We start from the raw sequence: 21403 nt of genomic DNA on the forward strand, positions 1-21403 counted from the left end.
TTGGGAAAAATTGATGTATCAAAGAAAAGGGTGTCCTAATAAGTTTGAAAATAATTGGCTTGCATGGTTAAATGCAACCTAAGGTTTCCCCATAGGGATTTATCCAAGATAGGCTACTATGGTAATAGCTTATATAATTATATTTTGAGTGACTCTGTAGTGAGTTATATTTATATTTAGGAGTACTACCTGCTGAACAAGCTGGGATTGGTGTATTTTTTTATAGTTGCTTGACTATTGTATGATAATATTATTGTGTATTTTGTATTATTGTGAAAGAAAAGGGTTCACCAATACAAATAATTAATCTTGAAGACAGGCAACAAACATGTAGTTTCTAGTTAAGCGATTTATCAATACAGTTGATTTTCAATTGTTAGCAGGGAATTTGGAAGTATCAGAGTGATATTTCTGATTAACAAGGTGTGTGTGTATTACAATAATGGCTGACCAAAAAGACAAATCATTTGGCAGGTAAAACAACATATGCATTACATCCATATACTGTATTTGTTTGTCTGGAGTTCCACTATGAAGTAGATGAAAGAACTGTTTGCAAACTATTACATAAACCCATGCAAGTGACTAGCCTCAGGTGATAAACAAATATGAAACAAATCATATTACATTATTTGTACCTGTTTATCTATTCTTTACAGCCTTGTAAATTACACAATTTACACAGAATTTTTGATCTTCAGAAGACAGGAGTGGGGATCTGATGCCTCACATTGCACAGCATAGAGCAGGGAGCTGAGTATTATCTGAGAGTCGAGTGGAGGAAATGGACACCCCCCACACACAGTCTCATGGGTAAACATGTACAGCTGAGGCCATCAATCACCTTCTGTGTGCTGGAGGGGGGTGTTGTTGTCTCCCAAGATTCTATGTGGCTCATGCAGATAGCAAAGGGAGGAGACAACCGATAAATCTACACTAAGTGCTTCGGACTGAAGCAAATACACACTATAGAAGGATATGCTTTGTTTGTTTTTAATTTCTGAGGTTTACAACCACTTTAAATGCATTTACTATGATCATCAAATAATGCTCCAACATTCTGTATTAAAATAAACAAAGCAATATTTTAAAAAAAAGTGCTGTAATTTTAGCAAGCAAATACATTTTCCTACATTTGACTGGCAATTCTGATATAATAAACTATTCTGATTCAGTAGGAGATCCAATTATTACAAATTAAATGGAGTTTTGGCAAGTTGACATCTGTGTTATGTATTCCACAAGCATGAACTTTTGTTAAACATTTAGGGCCTGATTCCCAAAAAAGCTGTCTAACTTAACTTTCAGCAGTTAAGTTACACTGACTTAAAATCTCTACCTAAGTGCCTGATCCACAAAGCACTTACCTAGAAATTTCAGGCCGTGTAACTTAAGTGCCTCCGTCGCAAGGCGGTCCTCCTCTCCGGGGGGCGTTTAAAATTTAAATGAGGCGCGCTCCCGCGCCGGCCGTACTGCGCATGCGTGTGACGTAATTTTCCCGACGTGCAGCGCGCAAACGTAATTGACGCCGGGCTTTGTGGATTGCGACGGGACACTAACGTTGCGACGGGTGAAAAAAAATATACGTGCCGGGAAAACAAATAATTATTAAAAAAAATGACAGCGTCGCTCAGCATGCATTCCTGAGAGGGAGAACTCCATGCCAATTTTCAAAGAAAAAACCGGCATGGGTTCCCCCCCCCGGAGCATACCAGGCCCTTAGGTCTGGTATGGGTTGTAAGGAGACCCCCCCACGCCGAAAAATCGACGTAGGGGGTCCCCCTACAATCCATACCAGACCCGTATCCAAAGCACGCTACCCGGCCGGTCAGGAATGGGAGTGGGGACGAGCGAGCGCCCCCCCCCCCCTCCTGAGCCGTGCCAGGCCGCATGCCCTCAACATGGGGGGGTTGGGTGCTCTGGGGCAGGGGGGCGCACTGCGGGCCCCCCCACCCCAGAGCACCCTGTCCCCATGTTGATGAGGACAGGACCTCTTCCCGACAGCCAGCGCTGAAGAAGAAGGCACCGGACAGCTGCAGAAGAACCGGGGTTCGCCGAGTCAACAGCGGAGAGCGGCGAAGATAGAAGAAGACCCCCGGAGAGCGGAGAAGACCCCCCCCGGAGAGCGGAAGAAGAAACCCCCCCCGGAGAGTGGAAGAAGACCCCCGGAGAGCGGAAGAAGAAGCCCCCCTGGTATTAGAGCTAATAAAGAAGACAGGGGGGGCCTCCGGAGCAGAATAATAAATGATTTTAAAAACCCTTGTGTTGTGTGTTTAATAACTATCACTTTGCCTCCAGGTGAATGGGTAGGGGTACGATGTACCCCATATCCATTCACTTAGGGTGGGGGGCCGGTATCTGGGGGCCCCCTTATTTGAGGGGACTCCCAGATTCCGATAAGCCCCCGCCCGCAGACCCCGACAACCAACGGCAAGGGTTGTCAGGAAGAGGTCCTGTCCTCATCAACATGGGGACAGGGTGCTCTGGGGTGGGGGGGCCCGCAGTGCGCCCCCCTGCCCCAGAGCACCCAACCCCCCCATGTTGAGGGCATGCGGCCTGGCACGGCTCAGGAGGGGGGGGGGCGCTCGCTCGTCCCCACTCCCATTCCTGACCGGCCGGGTAGCGTGCTTTGGATACGGGTCTGGTATGGATTGTAGGGGGACCCCTACGTAGATTTTTCAGCGTAGGGGGGTCTCCTTACAACCCATACCAGACCTAAGGGCCTGGTATGCTCCTGGGGGGGGAACCCATGCCGGTTTTGAATTTAAAAATTGCCGTGGAGTTCTCCCTCAGGAATGCATACCAAATGCCGTCGCTTGAATGGGCCTTTACAAGGTGTGACTAACTTTCCACATTGTAAAACCAGCCCTAGTTTTGCGCAAGCAAATCGGAACTTACGCAGAAATCACAGTGCTGAAAAGCTGATGAAAAGCGTTGTGGATCTGCTTAAGTCCTCATTTGCATACTCAAAGCTGCATTTCCATGAGAAATGCCCCCAGCGGCGGATGCGGTACTGCATCCTAAGATCTGACCGTGTAAGTGTCTAATGCCCCGTACACACCATCACTTTATGTGATGAAAAAAAATGACGTTTTTAAAAATGTCACTTTAATTGACCGTGTGTGGGGGAAAACGTTGTTTTATGTCTTCTAAAAAACGACCAAAAAAAATTGAAGCATGCTTCAATTTTATGTGTCGTTTTTCAAAACGTCAACTTTTACTTCACAGAAATTGACCGTGTGTAGCAAAAAACGTCGTTTAAAACGACGTTTTTTCACCCACGCATGCCCAGAAGCTACTTATGAAGCGAGCCTCAATGGAAAAACGTGGTGAACGTAACCTCGCTTTGCTAGAACATTGTGAGAAAACGATGGTGTGTAGGCAACTTCGTCTTTGAAAATTGAAGTTTCAAAAACGTAATTTTTTACTTCACAGAAAATGTCGTTTTTTTCCATCACATAAAGTGATGGTGTGTACGCGGCATTACACATGTCAGATTTTCTGCCTAACTTTGGAAAAAGCCTTTTGAGGATCGTTTCCAAAGTTAGGCACAGACTGAACAGCAGTTCCGCCTGCGTATCTCTTTTGGGAATCAGGCCCTTAGTCTATTTTTGCTGCTAATACGTAACATGTTTTTTGACTGGTCGGCTGAATTTATTAATTGGCAGGTGTAAAAAAAAAACAATAGGAACTTCAGCACGAAGGTATGTTTTTTCTAGGTGAGACATTCCCAGATTGTAACCCCCTCAAATGTGCCTTACTTATAACTGAAATGCCGATAGGTAACTAGAAGTGCATACTTGACAGGCAAGAGCATATTCAGTAAAAGGTTTGAGGTTATGAAAGACAGGACTTGGGCAAATTCATAATGCAGGCATAATTCAAGGAGATGGCAGATGATGAAGCTTCATCCAAAAGACAAGCCAGATGTGTAAAGATTAATAGGTAGATTCAGGTACGTTGGCGTGACTTTGCGGCGGCGTAGCTTAAGGAATTTAGGCTACGGCGCCGTAAGTTAGCGAGGCAAGTACATGATTCACAATGTACTTGCCTGCTAAGTTACGTCGGCGTAGCCTAAATCGGCGGGCGTAAGGGCGCCTAATTCAAATGTGTTTGAGGGGGGCGTGTTTTATGTTAATGGCGCTTAACCTCGCGTTTTTACGTTTTTTTTACTGCGTATGCGCCGGGCGCCTACATTTCCCAGTGTGCATTGCGACTAAGTACGCCGCACAGGCCTATTGATTTTGACGTGGACGTAAACGACGTAAATCCCGATTCACGGACGACTTACGCAAACGACGTAAAAAATTAGAATTTCGACGCGGGAACGGCGGCCATACTTGACATTACTATTCCAATAGGGTCTAGCTCTAACTTTACGCGGCCTATCTCTTACGTAAACGGCGTAAAAGTACTGCGTCGGCCGGGCGTACGTTCGTGAATCGGCGTATCTCCTCATTTACATATTCTACGCCGACCGCAATGGAAGCGCCACCTAGCGGCCATCCAAAATATTGCAATCTAAGATAGGACGGCGCAAGCCGTCCTATCTTAGATATGTTTAAGCGTATCTCTGTTTGAGCATACGCTTAAACATAAGTCGGTGTAGATTCTGAGTTAGGTCGGCTTATCTACTGATAAGTCGGCCTAACTCTTACTGAATCTGCCTAATAGACTGTAAAAAATAGAGAGCAAGATACCAACCCACCATAAGAACCAGGACAACCATCTTTCCCGAGCACTGTGTCAATGCTGTTCCAGTGCTCTGGGCATTTGTTTTTTTTGTTTTTTTGCTGCCAATGATGTCACAGACATGATTTGCCTGTGCTTCAAGCCATTGAGCCGATTGAGTCTGCCTGTCCGTTTTTCAGGTGGACCCGATCGGACTGCCCATTGTTCTCTATGGGGCGGCGGATGTTAGCGGACATGCATCTGTTGTCACCCACCAGAATCTGATTAAATGTGGTCAGCTAAAAACAGACAGATGGGGATACATTCCCCATCTGTCCAGTAGATTGGATCAGATGACAATTGGATGGAAACGGTCATGCAGTCCGTTCCCATCTGACCGCCCCATAGAAAGCAGCGGGCTGTGTCCATGTCCGCTTTGCATAGTGGAGGGGACACGAACCTGTCATCCACCTGCTCAGCTGGGATCAGCAAAGAGATCCCCACTGAACAGGCAGATCTGTTTGGACAGATTCCACCTCGTGTGAAAGGGGCCTAAGGCTTCATGTACACTAGTCTACATTTACTGTTGCTGCAGGAAAATAAAAAACACAGCCAACGGTCAAAGGTCCTATCCTAGATGCAATATTTCTGAGCACCTTAATGCATTAGCTCCTAAACTCTGCTAAAAGCCTATGTGTACATTGACAGCATAGGTTTACGTTGGCGTATCTATAGATACGCCACGTAAGTAGAAAGATGCGCCGTTGTATCTATGCGTGCCATTCTGATAGCTAGATACACCTAAATTATAGCTTCCTCTGACCGACGTAAGTGTTAGTACGCTATCATATCTAGGGTGCCTGTTTATGCTGGCCGCTAGGGGGGCGCTTCCGTAGATTTACACGTAGAATATGTAAATGACCTAGATACGCCGATTCACGAACGTACTTGCGCCCGCTACGCCGTTTACGTAAGGCTTACGTCCGGCGTAATGTTACCCCTGCTATATGAGGCGCAGCCAATGTTAAAGTATGGACGTCGGAACAGTCATCGAATTTTACAACGTTTACGTAAGTGGTACATGAATGGGGCTGTGCGTAGGTTACGTTCACGTCGAAAGCATTGAGCCGACGTATCTTAGGGAGTATATGCGACATGACTCATTAAAAAATGTACATGGGGTCACGGCTACTTTGTATACAACACGCCCACTACCTTACACATTTAAATTAGGCGGGCTTACGCCTGCCTATTTACCCTACGCCGGCGCAACGTACGGCGCCAGATCTTGCCGAATATCGTTCTGGGCTCCCAGATTTACGCCGGCGTAGCGCATATGAGATGCGCTACGCCGACCAAAAGGTATGCCGAGCTACGTGAATCTAGCTCATAGGCTTTAAGCCCAGGTTCACACTGGGCTGCGGGAGTGAAGCCGTGCGAGTTCAGCTGAACTCGCACGATTTCACTCCCGCTGGCAGTCCCGATTTCGGCCGCAATTATAGAGACATCTGTGCAGGTTTCGCGTGCCGAAATTGCAAAAAGTAGTACAGGAACTACTTTTTTTAAATCGGTGCAGCGCCGCAGATGCAGCATCGCACCGATTAGAACGGTGCCATTGCCGGCAATTTGCGGCAAATGCCGCCGTTTTGATATGCGATTTGACATGCCAAATTGCATGTCAAAACGCACCAGTGTGAACCAGGCCTTATGGAGCTAAGCTTAGGAGCTTTGGCCAAAAAACGCCAAAAGCCTAAACTCAAGTTTAGGAGCTGCCAGAGTAGGCTAGTAAACAAGTTTGTGGCCATTGCGGTCTTCCTTCTCAAAATACTAGTTATCTGAAAAACCAAACATTTAGGCCTTATGCACACTGGATGTTTTTATAGCTGCTCCTATTGGCAACTGATGTTTTTTTTTTCCTGCCTCTAAACGCCCCTCCATGTTAGCTTATGTGTCCATGCACAAATAGGCTTTTAGCAGCATTTTGTGGCAGGAAAATCCCCACTGCCAGTGCATTCAGGAGCAGCAGAGTTTGGGCATAAAAATTGCTTGATACTATTAAAAGCTGCTAAAAGCTGCTAAACATGCCTAAAAGTTAGTGCTTGAGTAAAAGCTCCTAAAAGCTTGTAAAAGCTAGGTCTCAAACTGGCAGCCACCCAGCTGTTGCTGAACTACAAGTCCCATCATTTCTGCCTGTGGGAGTCATACTTGTAACTGTCAGCCTTGCAATGCCTCATGGGACTTGTGGTTCTGCAACAGCTAGATGGCTGCCAGTTTGAGACCCCTGCTTTAGACACTTTTAGGCCTTATGCACACAGGACATTTGAAAAACGCCAGCGCTGCTGCCAGGAAACATCAGTATTAAAAACACGCTGTTAGCCATGTTTTGAATAGGGTCTATAGACTTTTTTTTGCTTTTTTGGCTTTTCTTCAGTAAAAACACTCCCTTTAATGTAAACACTTAAAACCGCCAAACGCGGCTAAATGCTTGTTACAGTGTTTTTCAGCATTTAGCTACATTTAACCTGCCTGGCGGTCTTCCCGAGTCTGACTCGGGGTTTGATTTTCCTGCTGCGAGCGGACACCCCGAGTCAGACTCGGGCTTGCCTCGCTAGATCCACAGGCACAAGTTACTTACCTTGTCCCTGGATCCAGCGATGCCACCGCGCTGTGTGAGCGAGCGGGACCTCGCTCGATTCACACAGTGCCTCCGTGTGACGCCGATCTCCGTTCCCTGCGACGTTACGACGCACGGGGACGGAGAACAGCGCCAAATTCAAAAAAGTAAACAAACACCTTACATACAGTATACTGTAATCTTATAGATTACAGTACTGTATGTAAAAAAAACACACCCCCCTTGTCCCTAGTGGTCTGTCCTGTGTCATGCATGTCATTTTATATAATAAAAACGTTTCTTTCTCCCTGCAAACTGTAGATTGTCCATAGCAACCAAAAGTGTCCCTTTATGTCAAAAATAGTTTTAGATCAGCTAAAAAACAGCGATAATAAATTATAATCACTTGCAGAATTGTGCGATAGCGATTTGTGGGGAAATTCGTCATAAAAAAAAAAAAATAATGACAGCAACAATTCTGCAACTGGGCAAATTTCAGTGATTTTGATTTGATTACATTATTGAATAATTTTTATTATAATTATATTATTATTTGTTATAATTATTTATAATTATTTATTATATTATAATTTATAATTTTGTTTTTAAAAAAATGTCATACCTGGGATGCCTATTAGAATCTTGTTTGGTCAGATTTAAGTGAGTTATTTCTAAAAATTACAGACCTACAATATAAAACGCCAAATTTCCTTGCAAATAATGGTACCGCTTTTAGCATGTTTTTTCTGACAGAATCATACCGCCAGGGAGGTTAACTACATTTTTGGGCTGTAAAAATGTTCTGTGTGCATGAGCCCTTTCAAGCTTTAGGCATTTTTTCTGCTAAAACGCTGCTGCCCTCTAGGAGAGTTAAAAAACAGTCCTGTGTGCAGGAGGCCTTAGGCATTGAGCTGGGACATGTTTACAGCAACCACAGCAGAATGAAACCAACTTATATTATCTGCATACTTGTGGGTTAGTTACTCAGTAACTACTAAAGATACTGGGATTGATTTACTAAAGACAAATAGGCTGTACACTTTGCAAGGGAATTTTCGCCAGAGCTTAGTCAATGTGGAGAAACTTCACATTGCAAAGAGTGCCGATCATGTGCAAGGAAAATAAAAGCAGAATTTATGTTTGCATATGATTGGATGATGGAAGTCAGCAGATTATTCCATTTATTCACTAAGCTCTGGGGAAAATGTCCTTCCAAAGTGAAGTCTATTTTCATTTAGTAAATCAACCCCACAGAATCAGCATGACATATAGTTAACTAAAAGATGTTAGGGATGACACAATTTTTATGTCTTTAGTACATGTTTTCTTTAAAGCGGAGGTTCACCCTAATTTACATGTATATCTGACCAGCTTCCTTATATTCGTAACAAGTACAGTCTGTAATTTTTTTTTTTTATCCTTTACGTACCTTGTAATCCATGTTTTCAATGTACTTCTCCCCGTGGGAGTAGGCGTTTCTATGCCTAGGGGGATTGTCATCTGGGAGGTCGGCCAGATGATTGACGGCTGTTCCCCCCGGCGGTTAAGGCCCCATGAGTTACGGGGTTTCCGAAAGAAGCCGAACATGCAGAGATGTAAGTCGGCTCTATACGGCGCCTGCGCTCTGCATGTTCGGCTTTTTCCGGAAACACCGTGACTCGTGCACGCCTACGAAATACGGGGGAACAGCCGTCAATCTGGCCGACCTCCCAGATGACAATCCCCCTAGGCATAGAAACGCCTACTCCCGCGGGGAGAAGCAGATTGAAAAGATTGATTACAAGGTATGTGCGGCATAAAAAAATAAATAAATTGCGGACTGTGCTTCTTACAACTATAAGGAAGTTGGTCAGATGTAAATATATTAGGGTGAACCTCTGCTTTAAATATGACATCTCATTGACAATTTAGCATGTAAGCAAAGTAAATGTATTTTGGAACTCCATCTCTCATAGTTCTTGATGAAAACCAATGTGTTTTGTTGGTGGCTGACTTTTTGTGGCATTTCAGAACAAAAAAATGTTCCTAGGAGTCCAGCTTCGGAGTCTGTTGATCAATAAACTATGCAAAGCAATTTTCCAACTCTGGCTGAATCCTCTGTGCAATCTTGTAGAAAATCTAGAAAGGGACATGTGTCCCAACACTGCAGAAGTAGTCCAAGTGAGACCATTGCAGGGAGCTGTAGATCCTGAATATTAGAAGACCAACATGTGAATTAAACATGTGTCCCAACACTACAGAAGGAGTCCAAGTGAGACCATTGCATGGAGCTGTAGATCCTGAATATTAGAAGACCAACATGTGAATTAAAGTGCATCAAACGCCCTTTTAATATACTAGGGAAGAGACAGAAAATGTATTAAATGTTCATTGCTATATCCATTTCCCTACTCTGGAAATTCATCCTCCTATTTTGCCCTTTAATCAATGTCACCAATTTAGAAAGTGACAGGAGATCCAAAATGTTACTGTTGTTAATGGAAAATGAGGTGAGTGAAAATCTTCAAATTGTCTTTCGCTAAATAATACAAATCTAAAATCCAATAAGCTGCTATCAAAACTGCAGCATGAATGAGAACATCTGTGTTGTCATGAATCTGTATTACCTTAATACAAAGAATTTGGAAAAGGGCACAAATTAAGTTTAATCCAAGTACTAACAAGCAAAACATTGAATCTGATATCTTGCCTACTACTCTGCATAGTGTGAATGCATTACACAGCACTGACACTGTCCTGGGAAACATGATCATCTTTCTTTCATTCTGCAGAATGCTGTGCTGTCACTGTAAAACACTAAGTGTATTGTTTTATTCGTACTGTAGGTGTTGTTGTGGGCGGCTCATAGGCCAACATGTTGGGCTGACTCCAAGCATATCAATCATCCAAAACGAAAAGAATGAAGGCAGACTGGGGCGTAATGATGTTCAGTCAGAAAAGTGGTCAATCGGAAAACATACACAGCTGAGCCCCACTGACGCCTTTGGCACCATTGAATTCCAAGGAGGGGGGCACTCCAATAAGGCTATGGTAAATTTTTATTATTTGTTCTTGAATTTCTCTGCATAGTGACAATCTTCCTGCACAAATTCACCTTATCCTGCTGCACATTATGATTAACACTATGCATATTTAATATTCATAAGATGTTTAAAACTACAGTGATTAAGAAATTAAGAAACATTGTCTTCACAAAAGCTGCACATCCAGAAGCATAACAATCAACCACTGGCACCTCTACTATATCCAAATCTAGGCGGGTGAATGTGTGTGGATTTGACCATATTATAATAATAATATATAACTCCGGATATCTTCGAAATATATCAAAAATAGGCAAAAGTGTCATACTGAACCAGTGGTGGCCCATTCTTTAGTGGTGCAGGGGCACCACCCCCCTAATCCATGTACCCGGCCCCTAATCTATATGCAGGGCGCCAGACACATGGATTTTAATTTTTTTTAAGCACATGATTAGAGCATGCGGCTGTAATTGGCTTCAAGGAAGGGTGAGCTTGGCCCGCAGAGCACTGCACCCTGAGCCCACCAAGTTGGGTGACAATAGCGAATTAATATTCGCTATTGTCTTCCTGATTCTCCTCCCGGCCAATCAGGAAGCGGCTCCTGAGAGCTGATTGGCCAGGGAATCTTAGGACTCAGGAGGACCCACTTCCTATTCGTCCAGGAGGAGAAGCAACGGCCCTGGTTCTTCCCTGGAGCAAGGAGCAGCATCGGCATTAGCCTCCTAAGGTAAGGCAACTGATCGCCGCAGTCCGTCTCCCGCGGGGGGGGACTGATTGCTGCCATCCATCTCCCATGGGGGGAATTGATCGCCGCCGTCCATCTCTCACGGAAAGGAGGGGGGACTGATCGCCATCGTCCATCTCCCGCCGGGGAAGTTTGTTTGCCGACCCCCCCCCCAAAATATTAAGCACCAGCCGCCACTGTATTAAACATATTCTCTCAAGTTTGAGACATTTTTAGACTACGGTATGTATAAAGGTTTGCTCATTTACTAAAGGAGCAGAGGCAATTCACTTAGTAAGGTGAATATTCTCTTTGCAAAGTGAAAGGTGGAAAATAAGATAAACCTTTTTTGAATACCTAATCATGTGCATGTTTTTATTTCTTTTGCACAGGGTGATGGCAGGTCCACCATATTTGCCAACATTGATTTTGCAATTTGAACATACACTTTGTCAAGTAAAAAGCCTTTAGCAAATGAATCCCACTATGCACTAGACAAGTGCGGTTTGTTTTGTTCCGAATTAATATTCGGACAAATTTTTCATTATTTAGAGATCTGGATATATCCGAATACCCGAATTACAATATAAACACATTTTACCAAATGCTCCAAATAATGTAACTAAGTTTGTCAGAATTTTGGAAATTCTTACTGAAATTGGAATAAAATTTTACATTGAACTCCATTCGAATTCTCACTACACATATTACTAAAATCAAAGACTGTGTGTGTTATTAGAGTACCATTTCAAAATAATGCTGTTTTTGCCAAAGTACTGGCAAATCGCCTAAAATGGTGCATTGAGAGCCTTATCCACTCTGATCAATCAGGGTTCATTCCAAACAGGTCAACTAGCATAAACATCAGAAGGGCCTTCTTAAACATACAGATTCCCACTGACAATGAGGGCCCTAGAGCACTGTTGGCCTTAGACGCTGCTAAAGCTTTCGATAGAATCGAGTGGCCATACCTATGGAAGGTATTAGAAAGCTTTGGATTTGGCCCATCATTTACCAAGTGGGTTAAACTCCTATATAGCGAACCACGAGCAAAAATCAAAATTAACGGTGAAGTCTCAGATACATTTAAGCTTGAGAGAGGGTCGAGACAGGGCTGCCCCCTTTCACCGCTCCTGTTCGCACTTGCCATGGAACCTCTTGCTATCAAAACTAGACTAAATAAAGACATACAGGGGTTTAGAAGGGGTTTAGAGGAAAACAAGATATCGCTCTTCGCGGACGATGTCCTGTTCTTTATAGGAAATGTGGATAGCTCATTGACCACAGTGGTCCAAATGGTTAGGGAGTTTGGAAAGTTTTCGGGATTAATTGTCAATTGGGATAAGTCAGCCCTACTCCCAATAGATCCGTTAGGGGACCAGACAATAGCCGAAATGCCCCAGCTGAAAATTTCAACAAAATTGAAATATTTGGGGGTCTGGATTACTAGTGAGGTCAAGGAGTATACCAGTAATAATATTGCTCCACTATTGTTAAAATTGAAATTAAAAAAAAGATATCTGGAGCCGCCTCCCCCTTTCTGTAGCTGGGAGATGCAACCTGATAAAAATGATCTGGCTTCCCCAGATATTATATGTTCTTCACAACTCTCCAATCTGGGTGAACCAAATATGGTTTAAACAAATGGAAACACTATTCAGGGAGTTAATGTGGAAGGGAGGTCAGGCCAGAATCAGACTGCAGACTATGCAACTCCCAGTGAAGGAGGGGGGGATGGCGGTCCCACACCCGAGAACATATTTCTTGGCATCTCAGCTACAGCACATAGTGGGTTGTGGTTCTCAAAATCTGGGTAATAACGGCTTTAGATTAATGCTATCAAGGGCTCCACATACAATTCTAATAGAAGCCCTGGAGGCAAACTCATTTTATCATCAGTGCCCAACTGTAAAGCTAATTAATAAAGTGTGGCAGACTACGAAAGCTTTGCAGGATATACTGGTGTAACTGAGTTTGCCCCCCTTTGGCATAATAAGAACAGAACTTAAAGATATAGAAATTCCTAAAATCTGGGAGAACCAGGGGATAACACGGTTATTACACATGTATGAGGGAAACCTTATTAAAACGTTTTCGGAATTGAGAGATGAATTTAACATACCAAATAAAACATTCTTTAATTATCTACAGGTTAGGCACGCCCTCCAGACCCAGTTTAAGATCCATCCGATGGTTAGGACTCATACCCCTGCGCTTCTTAAAATGATTCAGACTAATATTACAAAAGGTCAAATCTCTGTACTATACGATAAACTGGGGGCTAAAGCCATAAGTCAAATTGGGGTCTCCAAGAGCCGAGAAAGGTGGGAAAGAGACATTGGGCTATTAACCTCGGAGCAGTGGAACAAAATCTTACATAGAGGGGCATTGGTGTCAATTGCCCCAGCACAGAGATTGTCCCATTTATTCCTACTGCACCGGGTCTACTATACCCCTAAAAAAATGTTTGTACTAGGCTGGAATCAAAGCGATGAATGCCCCAGGTGCAAGGCAACAGGGGATCTTATACACATGTTCTGGAGATGCCCCAAGCTTTTTAGATATTGGACAGAAGTGATAAACAGGATCAATAAAATCTTTAAGACCTCTTTAGAGTCGGAGGCTAGAACTTGCCTGCTAGGAGATATGGAAGATCATAGAATCCCCGCAGGAGCTTTGGAAAGTGTGCTTAGGTGCCTATTCCAAGCTCGGAAGCTAATAGCACAGAGATGGCAAGCGCATGCTCCTCCAACAGTTGAGAACTGGGTTGAAACAATCAATGCCCTGATTTGGTGCGAGAGGGTGGCCTTTATTAAACAAGGAAACTATAACAGATTTAGAAGAGTGTGGGAGCCTTGGCTGATAGAAATGGGAGTTCCCTTGGAGAGATAGCCTCTATATGGGGCTCGTAAACCCCCTCATCTCAGATGTTGTTAAAGCTCTCTAACGACAAGGAGAAATCAAGCTACCTCTGCTCTCTTTGGTTTCTGATTGGCTGGATTCTTTTTCTATGTCTCTTGGATTTTACTTTTTATTTTTGCTTTCTCTCTTTCAACCAATCAAAAGATAACTCAGACGAAGATACCTGCTCCTATTTTTCTATAATATTAACAGGGGGGGTGGGAGGGGGGAGAAGAGAGGGAGGGGATGTGTTAAATTAATGAATTTAAATAATATATGCTTGTTTATATATATATATATCAATGTAATTGAACTAGACAATTTATACTACCGATATGTAAACATATAAATATGTATTTATGTCTATTTTTTGGAAAACAATAAAGAGAAACTAAGACAAAAAAAAAAAAATAATGCTGTTTTTGTTAAGCCAAAGGTGATTTAAAGAGTCATTCATTTGATGAATATTTTTCATTTGTTTGTTCACTTTGCTGCATACGAATGCATACGAAAAACAATATAACATGTTTGTCTCAACTGATTCGAAAATTTATAGATTTGATCATTTCAAATCGAAAGAATAGTTAAATTTGAAGAAAATTCTAAAATTCCGAATAAGAATTCTGAATACGAATTCCAAAAAAGAATTCCGAAAATGAATTGAACAAATCAACCAAGTTTAACTAAATGAAATATATTTAATTAATTAATCAAAACGAAACTAAACAAATGTATTTTGTCATGCACATGTCTACTATGCACATTCATGTCTACCATGGCTGGCAAATCTTTTTAATTAATGACCAGAGCATTTAATTCGCTTATATAAAACCAAGTAATATATTAAGCAGCTTTCAACAGAAATAAATAATTCTGCCCAAATTCTGGCTTCAAGCAAGAAACTTGGTAAATTTTTTAAATGAGGCAGGATTTTAGGCATCATATGTCATCTAACACTGCTTAGGCACATATGTATACAGCCCACTTCAGCTATAGTGACTTTAATAATCATTGTTACAGCTGTTACCTAAACAAATACTAATGTGCAGTATGTGCCTATTTACAGATTTACAACTCAATAGCATTTTTCAGTTTTCATGGGAATGTTCCATCTGATTTAACCCTCCTTCAGCTTCTGGGTATACACGTTTATATCCTAATATTAAATGCTATATGTGAAATTAATGTTCTTGTAGCCTGAGCTAATGACATCTTGAGAATATTATATTATTTTAGAAGATTTCATAGCAATGTGAAAATTGAATTCAACTTTATATTGACATATATTATTTACAACCTATGCTTGAGACAAAAGATTTAATACAGAGCTGGGTTATATGCGAACACATTTCCATGCCTTTTGTTACAACATATTCTCAAAAAATGCATGTCATTTATTTATGTAATTAATACTTCTTCTTTTGTTTCTGCCTGTTTACAGTATGTGCGTGTTTCGTTTGACACCAAGCCTGACCTGCTGCTGCATCTCATGACAAAAGAGTGGCAGCTAGAACTGCCAAAGCTCCTTATATCTGTTCACGGAGGCCTCCAGAACTTTGAGCTCCAGCCAAAACTAAAACAAGTCTTCGGGAAAGGCCTAATCAAAGCTGCCATGACAACAGGAGCTTGGATATTCACTGGTGGAGTCAACACTGGTAAAAAAAAAAACTCACAATATGGTATACTCCCCCCCTTAACCTCTTAAAGTCCAAGAGAACCCCCCCCCCCCCCGCAAAAAAAAACATCCCTGCACCAGGCTATATTCTACTATTATGGCAAGGCCACTATATAAAAAATGTGCATGGTCTTGCAACTGCAGGAGTGTGCCTAACCATAAGCACTGCCCATCTGATAGCCTGTTTCTTCCTCTTTCTTACAGTCATGATCACTGGAAGACAAACATGTTGACTTTAAGCTGCTAATCTCCTTTGATAAACTTTTAACTTTTATTTTTTAACATAAAATATATATCTCATCGTCTGTTGGGCTTAAGAAGCTGAGAGAGAGAGGCCAACCACTGAACCGTGCCTGAGCACTTTGTAACTGATGGTTAAACAATTTAAAAAGACAGGGAAATAAAGGAAAATTACGCCAGGGGTTGATTTCCTAAAATTGGAGAGTGCAAAATCTGGTGTAGCTCTGCATTAGAAACCAATCAGCTTGCAGATTTTTTTTTGTAAAGCTTAGTTGTACAAGCTGAAGTTAGAAGCTGATTGGTAACCATGCACAGCTGCACCAGATGTTGCACTCTCCGGTTTTAGTAAATCAACCCCATTGCATTTTAACCTGAAATATACAAGTGATGCCAGTCTTGAAGGAATTAGGCACAATGCACATTTTCAGTATCATAGATGGCTGTCATGAAAACTATAATTATTTGTCATATAGTTGAAGTTCAACTCCAGGTACACAGCAATGTAAAAAAAAAACTTTATGTGGTAAAATATAAGTGATCAGGGACACTCAAACAAACCTATGCTTACGTATCCCTTAGTCATAACACAGCAGTGCACACCTTTAAAACACATATGTGAATTGTGAATTTTACCACACTGCACAGCCAGACAAATGATAATGCCACTATTTCCTGGTTTAGCTTTAAAGCTCTATATTACCTGGAATATGCTCTTTGGACAAAAAAAACAGCACTGTGATGACACTGATCCATTGTTGAGCAGTAGGCTGGAAGCAAAGAGGTGACACAAGAAAACGCAAAGCTAAATCAAAAAGTAGCAGGTGTCCATCCTTGCTTTTCAGTGTAACAAAATGACATGAATCACAGGAACGGAAAAATAGATTTACCATTTCTTTGGCAGGATCCCTTATATGTATTTAACCGTACATTTATCCAAGAGTTCCACTTTAAATTATGGCATAAAAATAATAATAAAAAATAAATAATAATAAAAGCACACATGTCCTACATTATCGGTATTAGATTTAGTAATATGTATATTAATTGTTTAAAATAGTGTGTGTGTATATATATATATATATATATATATATATATATATATATATATATATATACTGTATATATATATATATATATATATATATATATATATATATATATATATATATATATATATATATGTATATATATATATATATATATACACTCTGTGGCAAGTAAGCAGAAGGTGACATTTAATTACAGAGGCATATCCCACTTTTACCCTCAGACATGTTTTCTGGAGTTGATTTGAATACATAATTTAATTTACTATTTTTCGTTTAGGTGTTAGAACTAACAGCATTGTACATCTGTATGGTTTCTATTTTGAAAAATGCTTGATCTGCATTATATGCACTTACTAAAAAAAAGTGTAAATGGTGATCAAAGCACACATCTCATGGGAGCTGCCATTACAAAGATCTGAGTGAGTTGAAGCCACATCATAAACATGACAGACAGGAAACTAGCAATCTCACAAGGATAGATCATCAATGGAAAGCTATATAATTCTCTAATGGCATGTTTATTTTAAAGTGTTTCTAAAGTCAGTTTTGGATACAATGTGGAAATTTGTCAGGTTGTTATTGTCCACTGGAACAGAAAAAATTATGGGAAATCTAAAATTTTAGAATTGTCACAAAAGCAGAAATTTATTAGAAATCATCCAATGGGGACAGCTGTTCTAATGTTTACTATTTAAGAGGTGATTTCTACTTACCTTGTAGATATTGGCCCAGATTCAGGTAGATCCGCGCAATATTTGCGTGGGCAAAGAGCAAAGATTTTTCTCTGCGCCCACGCAAATATTTCGATTTGCCCGCGATTCACGGAGCAGTAGCTCCGTAAATTGCGCGGGCGCTATGCTAATTAGCCCTGCGTAAGGGCGCCTAATGTAAATGATCCCGCCGGGGGCGGGAATCATTTAAATTAGGCGCGCTCCCGCGCCGAACGAACAGCGCATGCTCCGTCGGGAAACTTTCCCGACGTGCATTGCGGCAAATGACGTCGCAAGGACGTCATTTGCTTCTAAGTGAACGTGAATGGCGTCCAGCGCCATTCACGAATCACTTACGTAAACGACGTGAAATTTAAATTTCACGAGCGGGAAGGGCGGCTATACTTTAGCATTGGCTGCCCCTGCTATAGCAGGAGCAACCTTGCGCTAAAGTCGCCGTACGGAAACTCCGTACCTTGCGTGCGCAGGGCCCGCGCAACTTTTGTGAATCGGTGGTAGTATGCAATTTGCATACTATACGCCGATCACAATGGCCGCGCCCCCTAGCGGACAACGCAAGAATGCAGCCTGAGATATGAAGGCATAAGGAGGCTTATGCCTGTCATATCCTAGGCTGCAGTCCGCGTAGCGATGTTCCTGAATCAGGGGCATTCGCTACGCGGGAGCAAAACAGCTATTGCGCCGCGCAACCTATGGTTGCGCGGGCGCAATAGCTTCTTGAATCTGGGCCATTGTCTTCCACTTCTTGTTGTATTCTTGGGAAGGAAGGGAAGAAAATCTCCTTAATAGGATGTGGATTCTTCCATTCAAACAAAATATTAAAAAAAGAAAGAAAAACACTTTAGTTTTATGTGTATTTTAAAATGGAAAATATTATTATTTTCAGTTCAGTCCTAAACAGAACTGTTTAAAATAATGTTTAAACAGTATTTTCAAATTTAAAAAAAGTATACAGGGTAGTAATTTGCTTGACGATAGACAACAAACAGCTTGCATTATATTTTCAAAGTAATGGAATAAATTGTAGAGATATTAGATAAGATTTCAGAATGTTTCATTTATATTACTTACAAAATAAAATATGTGATTTTATATGAATACAATTTTCTAGGTGTAATTCGTCATGTTGGTGATGCTTTAAAAGATCATGCATCAAAATCTAGAGGAAAGATCTGCACAATTGGTATTGCCCCTTGGGGAATAGTAGAGAATCAAGAGGACCTTATTGGCAAAGACGTAAGTTTTCTTTTTGCTATGATGTTCTTATAATTACACATCATAATCTGCAATTAGTTTCCTGGTGTTGTACTTATACACATGCTAATGTAAAACCAATTGCTGGAGTCTACCAATTAAAATAATTCATCATCGCAAATCAGTGCTTAAATTACACATACATTACAAAGAATATGCTAGCTTTTCAATTATTTGATTACAAACCTACCATATTAAATGGCAAAAGAAGTATAAGTTACTGAAGAATTTCTTACAATGGAGAGTGTAGGGAAAACAAGAGAGCCACATCACAGGATTAGGAGACCAAAAGTATTTATTTATCATTGAAGGCATTGATCCCAGAGGGGAGGAACATTGTGAACCCCCAAAATGCATTGACTTTTAGGATTAGATACGATTGAACTTTAAACTGTGGTTTGGCGCTCTTGTTTTTTCCCCATATACTTATCTGTGTTCATGTAAGGTGCCTTTGAGGGACCTTTGTGTTGGAGCCCCACCTAGCAATGGTCAATGTAGTCCTCACTATACACTTATCCACACACTAAGAAGGAAAATCAACTCTGGATCAAGCATTTCCAACTCCTATAAGGTTATAGGTTACAATAGCCTGCAGTACATGATTTATAGTATTTGTCTTGATCACAGGGTACACACTGTAGCAGATTTCTTGCCCTTTTCATTATCAAAATATGTTCTTTTAAGTTTAAGCATGAACTTTTCAGGGACAAGATGGTAAATATTATGGGAGTTCTTAACCGGTTCCCATGGGCTGTACGCATGCGGTGGGCTTTAACGCAGAGCGTCTGCATACAGTATATCTGCCCATAGGGAACAGCTTTTCTGTGCAAAGAACATGGTCACTGCACCCACAGTAAATAACATATCATGGGCAGCTATTAATGCATACTTGCGATCGGGATCTTCTAATCATGTGACCGCTGTGACAGCCAATCACAGCAGTTACAAGCCTCTGTATCCCAGCATTTAGATCCCCTTAAAGGGTCAGGGGCAGTGGCAGCAAGGGGTTATAACAAACCTATGGATTTTGCTAATTCTTGGAACCATAAAGCTCACCATAGATCCTACAATCTGTATGATCTACTTCAGATCTGTCAACAGCTATGAAATTCATGGCCCTATCTGAATAATCACAGGCTGAATGCATTTAGTTGACAGGGTTTCACACTGCAATTGTTTTTATATAGATCAAATAGATGTTGTACAATTAGATTGTAACAAGTGTGTAATTTTAGAGCAGACATTTCCAGGTGTGGATGTGCAGAACCCCCAAGACACCAGAGATCTCTATTTTACAATCTGAGATGAAAATTGCCCTACCTGCACATTCATAATAGGCAGGAGAATTACCACATTGCATTTAAAGTGACGTTACTGAAGTACAGAAGTTGGAGGAGATAGCCAGAGTATGAGCATGCTAGGTCAATTTGTTTTTTTTTTCTGTTTATATTCAGCTTGATGAAATTATCACCCAAACATTTTCTTTATTATTATTTTTCTTATAATTTTCCAATAAATTTTGTGAGGAATCACTTCCATTATCCATGCATGTGAAAAGAAATTGCCTGTTTACTTATTTCAACTGCAAATGATTGGATAGTTGAAGCAAATATTGACACATTTATTGTGTGAAAATTCTCAATTGCTTTCATAAATCAGCCTTTTTATCTTAATAGATGGATGCAATGTGTTTTCAGGTACATTCAATTATTTTGTGAGATCAGTTTGATATATTAATTTAATCATACTTTTGATCCGCTTCTGACTTCCTGTCAAGCTGTTTTTTAACATATTATAAGCTACATCAAGCTTTTTTTAACCACTTGACCACTGGGCACTTAAACCCCCTTAATAACCAAACCAATTTTCAGCTTTCGGTGCTCTCACATTTTGAATGACAATTACTCAGTCATACAACACTGTACCTAAATTAAATTTTTATCCTTTTTTTTTTCCCACAAATGAAGCTTTTTTTTTGGTGGTATTTAATCACCGTTGGGTTTTTTATTTTTTGTGCTATAAAAGAAAAATACTGAAAATTCTGTAAAAAAATGAATGTTTCTTTGTTTCTGTTATAAAATTGAGCAAATTTGTAATTTTTCTTCCTAAATGTTGGCCAAAATTTATACTGCTACATATCTTTGGTAAAAATAAGTACAAATTGGTGAATATTATATGGTCTTTGTGAAAGTTATAGCGTCCACAAGCTATGGTGCCAATATCTGAAAATTGTTTGGGGGTATTGCAGAGTATTGTGCGGGGGTATTGCAGAGTATTGTGCGGGGGTATTGCAGAGTATTGCGCAGGGGGTATTGCAGAGTATTGCGCAGGGGGTATTGCAGAGTATTGTGCAGGGGGTATTGCAGAGTATTGTGCGGGGGTATTGCAGAGTATTGTGTGGGGGTATTGCAGAGTATTGTGCGGGGGTATTGCAGAGTATTGTGCAGGGGGTATTGCAGAGTATTGTGCAGGGGGTATTGCAGAGTACTGCGCAGGGGGTATTGCAGAGTATTGCGCAGGG

General features: G+C 41.1%; 1 protein-coding gene across 2 annotated transcripts in view; it reads left to right on the top strand.

Annotated features, from left to right (window-relative positions):
• Positions 1-21403, top strand: part of TRPM3 (transient receptor potential cation channel subfamily M member 3) — a 247270-nt gene that overhangs the window by 10150 nt on the left and 215717 nt on the right. For both annotated transcript variants that reach the window (XM_040356686.1, XM_040356694.1), the window contains exons 3-5: positions 10111-10315; positions 15375-15588; positions 18740-18864. In XM_040356686.1, coding sequence (XP_040212620.1) covers positions 10111-10315; positions 15375-15588; positions 18740-18864 — 544 coding nt within the window. The remainder of the gene's footprint in view (positions 1-10110; positions 10316-15374; positions 15589-18739; positions 18865-21403) is intronic.

This window comes from Rana temporaria, chromosome 1 (assembly GCF_905171775.1).
Source record: "Rana temporaria chromosome 1, aRanTem1.1, whole genome shotgun sequence".
NCBI classification, from domain to species: domain Eukaryota; kingdom Metazoa; phylum Chordata; class Amphibia; order Anura; family Ranidae; genus Rana; species Rana temporaria.